Source organism: Zophobas morio, unplaced genomic scaffold (genome assembly GCF_036711695.1).
Source record: "Zophobas morio isolate AGI-343-1 ecotype UQ-CSIRO unplaced genomic scaffold, CSIRO_AGI_Zmor_V1 ptg000006l, whole genome shotgun sequence".
Taxonomy (NCBI): domain Eukaryota; kingdom Metazoa; phylum Arthropoda; class Insecta; order Coleoptera; family Tenebrionidae; genus Zophobas; species Zophobas morio.
Window position 1 is genome coordinate 17443864 of NW_026972111.1, and position 11148 is coordinate 17455011.

General features: G+C 34.3%; 1 protein-coding gene across 1 annotated transcript; it reads right to left on the minus strand.

Moving 5' to 3' along the window:
* Positions 1-7806: 7806 nt before the first annotated feature.
* LOC135123167 (pyrimidodiazepine synthase-like) lies at positions 7807-8954 on the minus strand. Its single transcript, XM_064047663.1, has 4 exons — positions 8735-8954; positions 8517-8687; positions 8160-8464; positions 7807-8104 (listed from the first exon to the last, which is right to left on the minus strand). The coding sequence occupies exons 1-4, from the start codon at positions 8754-8756 to the stop codon at positions 7898-7900; spliced, it is 705 nt and encodes a 234-aa protein (XP_063903733.1). The 5' UTR covers positions 8757-8954; the 3' UTR covers positions 7807-7897.
* Between the last annotated feature and the right edge of the window lie 2194 nt (positions 8955-11148).

An 11148-nucleotide genomic window follows, 5' to 3' on the forward strand; every position in this document is an offset into this window, starting at 1 on the left:
AAAATATGGTGAGTCTCTTCTTGTGATTTATCATTCCATTCAATTTTTTTTCGATTTGCATATACAGGGTGACCCAAAAAAAATTAATGAATGCGTAAATTTATTTTATTGATTTAATCAGGAACTACAAAACCGAATGCTTTGAAATCTTGCAGATGTTTTAAGGTTATAAAGAGCATAATAAATTTTTAGTCAAAATATATTTGGTTATCTTCTACAAAAAACTGATGACGTCAGCTCAAAAGTTTGCCGAATAAATCGTATCTAAAATGTACAAAATATGATGAGTCTGTACTTGTGATTTATCATTCCAATCATATTTTTGGATTTGCAAATGCAGGGTGACTCAAAAAAATTAATGAAGGCGTGAATTTATTTTATCGATTTAATCAGGAATTAGAAAACCGAATGCTTTGAAATCTTGGGAATATTTTAAAGTTATTATAAGCATGGTAAACTTTTGTTCAAAATGTATTTGTTCATCCCTCCTAAAAAAATTGATGACGTCACCCTTAAATTTTGCTGAATAAATCCTATCTAAAATGCAAAAAATATGATGAGTTTGTACTTGTTATTTATCATTCCATTCATATTTTTTAGATTGTCTTAAGAGGTGGTTCAAAAAAATTAATGAAGTCAATTTATTTTATTGATTAAATTAAAGGCAACACTTATTATTAGTATTACACCCCAACCAACCCAATTTGGTAGACACAAAATTTGTTAAAGGAAAAACTCGGTTGAAACATAAGGGTAGCACGCTTATTTACATCGACTTTAACATTACAGACCTGCATTTGTTTTATGCGCTCACTTGGTTCCGCGAATGTGAAATAGACATGTTTATAATCAACCAATTGTGAATTTCACCGTCAAGAATTAAAATAAAACCCAATGTTTTATATAATAAGCGGAAGTCGAAGCAATAAAACCGATGGTCGTTTTGTTTACAGTTTCTCTGTTTGACTCTCACGTATGCTGTTACGCCTGTCATCTTAAATTAAGAATGTTTATACATACACGATTTTCAGTTGCCTCTGATACGTATACGTGAGTAAATTGTTTCGTTATTTTATTGATTATTACAAATCAATATTCAAAACGACCCAATTCATTTTCTCGAAAATTTGAGAATATAATAATTTTATTCTTAGTATTACACTACATCTATCCCAACTGATATACGTGTCCTTGCAAAAATGTTGATGACGTCATCGCAATTTTTTTTTAAATTCCCACTACAAAAATGTAATGAGAAAAAAAACACAATAGGCATGCAGTCGTCAAGTTTCCGACAGCGAGGGAAGTACTGTCTAAACTCTTTAGACCAATTTTTACTTCCCGAGCGTAAGCAAAGGAAGTATTGTAATCGAGTCCGTCGGCCGACTCTCTACTTTTACGTTTTCTCGATCTTTCATGACCCCTAGAAGACGAAGAAATAGGTCTCCCATTTCCGTCTGTCTGTCCGTCTGTCCGTCTGTCCGTCTGTCCGTCTGTCCGTCTGTCCGTCTGTCCGTCTGTTGTCACGGATTTTTATTAGACAGATAATCTCCGAAAGTACTCGACCGATTGTTGTGAAATTTTGTACTTATATTAAGAATATCATGTAGATGGTAAAACGCTAACCAAAATTTGTCGAATCATCCCCACCACTAAAGCGATGACGTCACTTCAAAATTGTACATAGTAAATGGGTTTTCAATTGTATAAAATAACATAGTCCTACACATGTAGTTTACAACTCTGAATCGACTTTTCACCCGAAACGTCCAGATTTTTGGAAAAAAAATCAAAATTATAAAACAACATTTTGAAATTTAATTTTTAATCTGCTAACCAGAATGCTTTGAAATGTTGCAGATGTTTTAAGGCTATAAAGAGCATCATAAATCTTTAGTCAAAAAATATTTGCTTATCCCCTCCAAAAACTTGATGACGTCAGCTCAAAAGTTTGTGGAATAAATCATATCTAAAATGTACAAAATATGATGAGTCTGTACTTGTGAACTATCACTCCATTAATATTTTTTGGATTTGCATATACAGGGTGACTCAAAAAAATTAATGAATGCGTAAATATATTTTATTGATTTAATCAGGAACTACAAAACCGAATGCTCTGAAATCTTGCAGATGTTTTAAGGTCATAAAGAGCATAATAAATGTTTAGTCAAAATATATTTGCTTATCCCCTCCAAAAACTTGATGACGTCAGCTCGAAAGTTTGCCGAATAAATCATATCTAAAATGTACAAAATATGATGAGCCTGTACTTGTCATTTATCACTCCATTCATATTTTTTGGATTTGCATATACAGAGTGACTCAAAAAAATTAATGAATGCGTAAATTTATTTGATTGATTTAATCAGGAACTACAAAACCGAATGCTTTGAAATCTTGCAGATGTTTTAAGGTTATAAAGAGCATAATAAATTTTTAGTCAAAATATATTTGGTTATCTTCTACAAAAAACTGATGACGTCAGCTCAAAAGTTTTCCGAATAAATCGTATCTAAAATGTACAAAATATGATGAGTCTGTACTTGTGATTTATCATTCCATTCATATTTTTGGATTTGCATATGCAGGGTGACTCAAAAAAATTAATGAAGGCGTGAATTTATTTTATCGATTTAATCAGGAATTACAAAACCGAATGCTTTGAAATCTTGGGAATATTTTAAAGTTATTATAAGCATGGTAAACTTTTGTTCAAAATGTATTTGTTCATCCCTCCTAAAAAAATTGATGACGTCACCCTTAAATTTTGCTGAATAAATCCTATCTAAAATGCAAAAAATACGATGAGTTTGTACTTGTGATTTATCATTCCATTCATATTTTTTAGATTTTCTTAAGAGGTGGTTCAAAAAAATTAATGAAGTCAATTTATTTTATTGATTAAATTAAAGGCAACACTTATTATTAGTATTACACCCCAACCAACCCAATTTGGTAGACACAAAATTTGTTAAAGGAAAAACTCGGTTGAAACATAAGGGTAGCACGCTTATTTACATCGACTTTAACATTACAGACCTGCATTTGTTTTATGCGTTCACTTGATTCCGCGAATGTGAAATAGACATGTTTATAATCAACCAATTGTGAATTTCACCGTCAAGAATTAAAATAAAACCCAATGTTTTATATAATAAGCGGAAGTCGAAGCAATAAAACCGACGGTCGTTTTGTTTACAGTTTCTGTGTTTGGCTCTCACGTATGCTGTTACGCCTGTCATCTTAAATTAACAATGTTTATACATACACGATTTTCAGTTGCCTCTGATACGTAGGTATACGTGAGTAAATTGTTTCGTTATTTTATTGATTATTACAAATCAATATTCAAACGACCCAATTCATTTTCCCGAAAATTTGAGAATATAATAATTTTATTCTTAGTATTACACTACATCTATCCCAACTGATATACGTGTCCTTGCAAAAATGTTGATGACGTCATCGCAATTTTTTTTTAAATTCCCACTACAAAAATGTAATGAGAAAAAAAACACAATAGGCATGCAGTCGTCAAGTTTCCGACAGCGAGGGAAGTACTGTCTAAACTCTTTAGACCAATTTTTTAAATTTAATACCACAATCCCTTCTTCTGCACCTATGGAACGGTTGTTTAGTAGCGGAAACCAAATTCTGACACCAAGAAGAAATAATTTAGGTGACAATATGTTCGAAATGTTGTTAATTTTAAAAAATTCATTAAGCAATACATAAAAAAATACATAAACATGTTTTCATTTATTTTATTCGCCAAAGCTTCAAAATGTATGTTTTCTTGTATCTGTATCTAGATACATTTAGAAAAAATGGAAAACAATCTTTATCTAGATACTTTTATCTTCCATATATCTATATCTGTATCTAGATAATTTTAAAAGTATCTGTCCCCAGCACTGGTTGTGGTAATTTGTGTGCTCGGACAATGGAATCGGACAGCGATGAAGATTGCTCGTACACCCCCGAAAAAATTGTCAAGACGGCAAATATGGCTACATTTAATATCTATGTTCCAAAATAAAAAGTTTTTGAAGTTGGTGGGTGTTGAGTTTTGTTACGAACGCGAAAAAAATTTTGTATGCGACTCGTGAGTAAAGTGGCTTTTTTTTTCCTCGGCGGATTTGCGCACTCGCGTTCCGCTCGTGCGGCAAATTTTCCTTCTCGTGAAAAAAACATACACTTTACTCACTAGTTACATAAATAACCATTATTTACGAATTAATTCATTACCTATTAATCATGTTTTTTTTTTTAGATTTTCTCGTGAAAAATAAAAGTTTGTATGCACCACGGTTATAACTTGATATTTATAAATCTTGGGCAACTTACAAGGCCCCGGGCCAGGGACCCTGGATTTTGTAAACGTTGCTAAGGAATATCTTAATTATGCCCTTACATAAATAACAACTATTAAAGTTGTAAACAATACTCGATGTGTCTAGTATAAACACCGCTAAAGGAATAGAACAAATTATGTTTTAACTGAAGAAAAGAAGTTAAATATCTTAAGCTGTGCAAAAAAAAAACACAGTCTTCATTACTCCACCCTAACTACCCTTCTTGTTCTACAAAATTATGATTTGTGTAACATTGGTTGCATACCTCCAATATTGAACCCTGAACTGAACATAAGGATAAGCCAATATTTACTTTCATATGTTCAGAATTAAAAAATGTCTCGGCATATAATCAATTATATTGCCCTTTGTTGGTTGCGCGTGCATACAGTGAACTGTTTCAAGCGATTTTCACAGTACTAATGCTAATACTGCTAGAGTTTATCAACAAATTTTTGAAGTGAAAATTTCGATAGACTTTTTCGTGGGCAGAAGTCTGATCTGTGAAAATCATTCTTTTGTGTAAACTCAGGTTGAGAGCCGACGAGCGAGGAAAATAGAATCAGCGATGCGGTGACTAGGTAACTTCTTTTTTATCTTAAATTGAGATTATTATTATCTATATTTTTTATAGATTAAATCAAGATTGGTTCATCCTATGTTTCGAAAATTTGAGAATACTGTAATGTTTCGCTTGCTTATTTTAAATAATACTAAAATAAGAATTACATATTTTACTATACTGCGGCTTGTGTATTCGTATATATTGTACCATGATATGAACAAAAAAATCAACAGTAGGACAACCATTCTCATTTGCGATTCGTCGAGTCAATTATAAACATTGACCTCGCGTACAGTATTACCCCGCGAAACTCCAGTGAATGAAGATACCATACAACTATCGATGCAGTCTTCTCAAGACATTTAAAGAAAATTTAATCTCATACTTACTTCAAGTATCATAAAGTAATAATTTCTATCATTGAATGTACAGATTGAGTTTGTAATTATAGTAAATATTTTTATAATAATAATTATTAATAACAAAATGTTTATTTCCATAACGTTTTTAATTATAATTACAATTATATTACCATTCCTTTATTTATTTTATTGCACTATTTCATAAATCATAAATTATACACAAGCGCAATGCCGAAACTAGCTATAGACCAAGTAGGCCCTTGCCTAGGGGCGCCAACGACAAGGGGCGCCAAATTCGTCCAAAAATTATGGTGTATAGTTTTGGAAATTTCATTGTACCCTATAAAATTTTATTCGCAATAACGAGACGGACAGTAGTACAATAGCAAGAGATATTGTCGGGTGTCGGTAATCCCCAGATGATGGAAACCAGAATAATCCAGGTCCTAGCAGGGACCATCGTTACTTATGAACGGAAATGACCATTATTTTATGAGTATAACTACCTGCCAAATGTTCTCAGACAAATTCGAGTGAACTGGTGTGAGCCATAAATATTTCTTACCATTGTACTACTGTCCGTCTCGTTATCGTCAATAAAATTATATAGGGTAGAATGAAATTTCCAAGACTATACTAAGAATTATGTCATATTAATTTTTTTTTTTTTTTGAACGGAAGCTCAGAAACATGTAACCGGTGCGACAGGTTTTTGAATGTTTATTTTATTTTGAACTTACATAATATTTATAGATTTATACATATTATATGTATACCTACATGTATAATCTCGATTTTTTTTTCTTTTTTTTATATTTTATCATAGTATCTGTTTTGCATACTTAAAAAATATAAATAAAACTGTTCTGTAAAATTGGGGGGGCGCATAACGCAAGGTTCGCCTATACCTAAATATTCTTTGGTTTCGGCACTGCACAAGCGTAGGGAACGTCGTTCCATACGGGTGTCTCACGACTCCTCAAGTCTTTTTTTTCATACAATTTTGGCACATTGCGATATTCTTTCTAAGCACCTGTAAAAAAGAAATGTTGGAAAATAATATAAAGCATCGTATAACTAGGAATAGCCCTCCCAGCGGAGGCTATTAAAAAATTTTTCCCACAGATGGTTGCCCTCCAAGAGAATTTTTAAAGATCTTCACCAGCGACTTCAAGAGACGGGTTCGTAAAAAAGTCGAACGAGTTACACAACTTCTTCACCAAATTGTCAACATTGGAAGAAGAGCTGTTGGATGCTGTACATGCTGATTCTGGAACAAGTACGAGATGCCTTTATCAATGGTTTAATGAGTCCCATTAGACCCTTTGGAGAACACTGCGAGAACAGTCATTCTCATTATATATATCATCATTATATTCAGCGTGTATGAGCTCTGTCTCCTACTGATTATTATCAACCCTGTTTTGCATTTTGTAGGTGGTTGCTGCGATAGACAAAGCAAAATCCTGACTTTACTCGTATTATTTTGGCAACAGAAGAGGCAGGATTTACGAGGAATCTTTAATTATCATAACGTTCACATTTGGGAAGACGAAAATTTCCGTTTTCAGCAGGAGTTTTCAATTATTCTATATGCCGATATTGTACACAAATATCTTACAGCGCCTTCTGAACCACCTCAGTGGTTAACAAGTGCTGCTTATTGGTGATTTTTAAGAAGAGATTTGTAGGAATTATTTTCTACATGGTAGGGCGCCACCTCGTTTTAGCCGTTGGATGCGGTAATTTTCAGAATGTTCGATCAGACGAGGTGGGGCTTAGCACTGACCTGCCAAATCTTCCGATTTTAATCCACTAGATTTTTTCTTTTGGGGCCACATGAAGTTGGAATATGCAGAAAAGATCAGACCAGAAGATAGTCTTCTTTAACAACGAAGCTACCAACATCATTCGTGGGGACCCACAAGTGCTTCAATGATATAGGAGCAATGGATCCATTGTGCTAATGCTTGTGGCAGAATGAGTGTGGCTCATTTGTTGAGCATTTATTTTAATAAGATTAAAAATAAATAAAATTGCTAACAATCGTATATCTTTTTTTATTACATAGTACAAACAGTACAGACACAAAATTCTAACTTAACCACATGTTTTAGACCACAATGTTATTAGGGTTTTTGAGTCAAACTAATACATACCTAAGGAAAAACAAATCATAAGAATTTTGGATTCTTTCAGCCATTTGTTGTAAAAACGATTTTCTTTAATGATCGCTTTACGATCTTTTTCATTGACATTATAAGTAAAATGGTAAAATTCAGGTAAAGTAATGAGCTGGGGATGATGAAGTTTGCGATTATGAAATTTCGTAAGTCCGTTGATTATCGATGGCATGGAGATTGGAGTGGTGTCGTGGTCGAAGATGCCTTGCCGAAGCAGACGACTTCCTGGGGTGTTTGCAAAAGTTTTGATGTACATTTTATAGATTAAGTACGTAATGAAAGAAAATGTCAACGAGGACGGCACACAGATCGATCTACTATAGCAAAAAAGGAGACAATTTATTGCGTTTCCGTTTTATATTTCCACAGTTTGATGTCCAAAAATACAACATAATTTGTGATTAAATGTACCTATCAGTTCATTAATTTCTAAATGCTTTTTCCCAAACTTAGTTGAAGAAAATTCCAGTATTCTTCTGGTTCGGTATAGGTTTCAACGCATGCAGAATCTTGTCGCATACTTTTGGCCCATTTTCGTAGCATTGGGAAGCGGTCGAGGTTCAGAGGTAATTTTTGTCCTAAAGTTAATGAAATGGCCCCTGCGCGTTGGCCCCAAGGCCACAACATGTAATCAATCTAGAAAAACGTTAACAGTTTCCTTGTTACAAAAAAAAAACAAAGTTAAAACAACCATTCCAGGTTTGTCACCCCTGAAGAAGGTAGTTGCTCTTGTCGCAAGTTCCGACTCGAGTTCTTCTAACCCCGAAGCGAATGCTTCGGCCCACTCTTGTGGCGTTTTCTGCACGAGACTGAGCACACATTGGTAGAAAAGCCCTATCAGAGGGTCGATTTTTGTGATTAATTCTTGATCTCGTTTTCTAGCTACGAGATCTGTGGGGTACAATGGGTTCTGTGGGTACTTCTCGTCGAGAAAGTTTACGATATTCAGACTTTCGAGTACTACTTCAGAGTCGGCTTCCAAAGCAGGTACTTTCCCTGAAGTAAAACATTTATGATCTGCGGTAAAAATCTTTTTTATACAACTTACCTTCTGGGTGTATTTTAAGGTACCATTCTGGTTTGGAGATTAAGTCGATGTTTACGATTTCGTGTGGGATATTTTTCGCTTTTAGCACAAGTCGGGTTCTTTGCGCAAACGGACAATATTCCATAGAATAGAGACGCAATAGGCCTTTAATTTTCTCAGGTTTCTGCGACCCTAAAGAGCGTTCAATCAAGCATTGCGTGACAGAGTGTTTCGCTTACCTGAAGAATAACGTTCAGACATGCTGTTTGCGTAACCACACCACCTAAAATGCTCAAAACATTTCACTGTGATGTGAACGATTTGTTAAATATTTAGATAGTGGACGCATTCATTCAGGACCTGTGAGGGCTGTGTAAACAAACTTTTTGCATTTGGATAAGTTGTTTAGGTTATCAGAAAATGACACATAGAGGTATCGGCTTGTTGACTGTTGTAGTGTGACAATGTTATCATTATCTAAACAGAAAACATATTCAAACTTCATCACCGGCTCGCACTTTCAGAATATAAAGAAATTGCTTCTATCTTGCGTAGTTGCGTCAAGAATAGCTCAACGCTGACCTTGATCTATTCAATCAGCGCAACATTTTTGTAACTTTGCGATAACGATATTCGAAAACCTCCGACGCAGAACTGACATTTTGAGGTTTCAGATGGCACGCAACAACACACCTCTCAAGAAATGAACAAATATCGTAAAGGCATAGTCGCATAGTTGTATTAGACGTGCTTTCTTTGTGTTTAACGTCCCATGTCCTATGGCACAACAAAACCTGACTGAACAGGCTTTGCAATAACTTAAACCTCAACTTTAGGCCATTGTGCCTTCTCCGGTCCAAATCAGAGTGTCCTCCTGCTCCTCCAATCGAAGTTCCCAACATAACTGAAAACGAAATCAGTGCAGCTTTGGAAAAATTGAAACATAAAAATACTGCTGGTCCAGACAGAATTCCATCTATTTTCTTAAAAGACTGTTCTCCCACATTGGTAAAGCCGCTTTTTATCTTGTTAAATAAAATCTTAAGAAGTGGTGTAATGCCCAAGTTGTGGAAGATTTCTAAAATTGTTCCGATATTGAAGAAGGGTGATCGTAATGCTATCGAAAACTATCGACCAATTGCTTTAATAAATAACTTCGCTAAAATCTTTGAAATGGTGATTTTTAATAACATTTATTTCCACTTAAAAAGTAATATTGCTGAAAACCAACATGGATTTATGCATGGCAGGTCTACGGTGACAAATTTAGTGTCTTTAACTCAATTTCTAACTGAGTCAATTGATGAGGGTGGTCAGACAGACGTCATTTACATGGACTTCTCGAAGGCCTTTGACAAAATAAGTCACCATATTTTGTTGTATAAACTTGGTGTCATTGGATTCTCACCAGCGCCACTAAAGGTTTTTCACTCTTATCTTTGTGCTAGAAAACAGTTTGTCTATTGCAGTGGATGCTCATCAAAGGATGTATTTCCAACTTCTGGAGTGCCACAGGGGTCGGTACTAGGGTCACTTCTATTTTCTGTGTTTATCAATGATATAATATAACTCACATCCTGAATGTTGATTATTTACTATATGCGGACGATTTAAAAATATTCACAAAAGTAAAGTCATCGGTAGATTGTGTGAACTTACGAGTACATCGCAACCTAAATCAAATATTAAATTGGTGCAATGTTAATGAATTGCCTGTCAATAAAAGAAAATGCTACGTTATGTCCTTCTCTAAAATGAACAGTCCAATCTATTTTGAATACAGCATATTAGGTGAGTTAGTCTCTAGACCGAACATTGTTCATGGCTTAGGAGTTAAGTTTGACCGTAAATTGTCTTTTAGTGCTCACTTCGATTATGTTGTCTCTGCGTGCTTTAGGTGTACTTGAGTAATGCAGGCGGTGGAAAATCCCGATTTTTGCCATACCAAGCCAGATGTCCTACATGTAGGCTTGGTATGGCAAAAATCGGGACATTCCACCGTCTGCATTACTCAAGTACAATCAACAAATTCGATGGCTTGACAACGCTGGACACTCACAAAGAATGTGCTCAGCTGTTTCCTCTTTCTCATTGCATCCACGCCAAACTGGGTCTGTTACTAGCCCTGTCGTATGTAGATGTTTGTTAATCTGGTAATGTCCCGTAAGGAACTCGAGACATCCAGACTTTTGGAAAACAAATTAAAACACTATAAGAACATTTTGCAATTTAATTTTGAATCTGTAAAACTAAATGTTCTGAAATTTTGTAAACGTTGTAAACAAGGTAAATCGTTAATCAAAATTTATTCGTTCATACCCTCCCAAAAAGTCGATGACGTCATTTCAATAATTTGCTCAATAAATTGTACCTAAAATAGATATGCAAAATATTATGACTCGATACTTGTCGTTTATCAATGCATTCATAGTTTTTGAAATTACTTATGGAGAGTGACTCACAAAAACTATTGAATGAGACGATCTATTTTATTCATCATAACAAGCACGGCCCGCCCCATTTCCTTTATTTTAACTAATATATAATTCGCAAAATTAAATTTTATACGAGAACGAGGGAAGTCCTGCCTAAATTACTTTAGACCAATTTTTTACACTGTTATTGTTATCTATATTCTCTTTTATGTGTAGAG

Excerpts from the sequence above, each read along its gene's own strand:
- LOC135123167 (XM_064047663.1), bottom strand. The coding sequence starts at position 8,756 with ATGTCTGAACGTTATTCTTCAG. Across the intron at positions 8,688-8,734 it reads GTCTGAACGTTATTCTTCAG|GGTCGCAGAAACCTGAGAAA; the intron begins GTAAGCGAAACA and ends AACGCTCTTTAG. Across the intron at positions 8,465-8,516 it reads CCTTAAAATACACCCAGAAG|GGAAAGTACCTGCTTTGGAA; the intron begins GTAAGTTGTATA and ends GTTTTACTTCAG.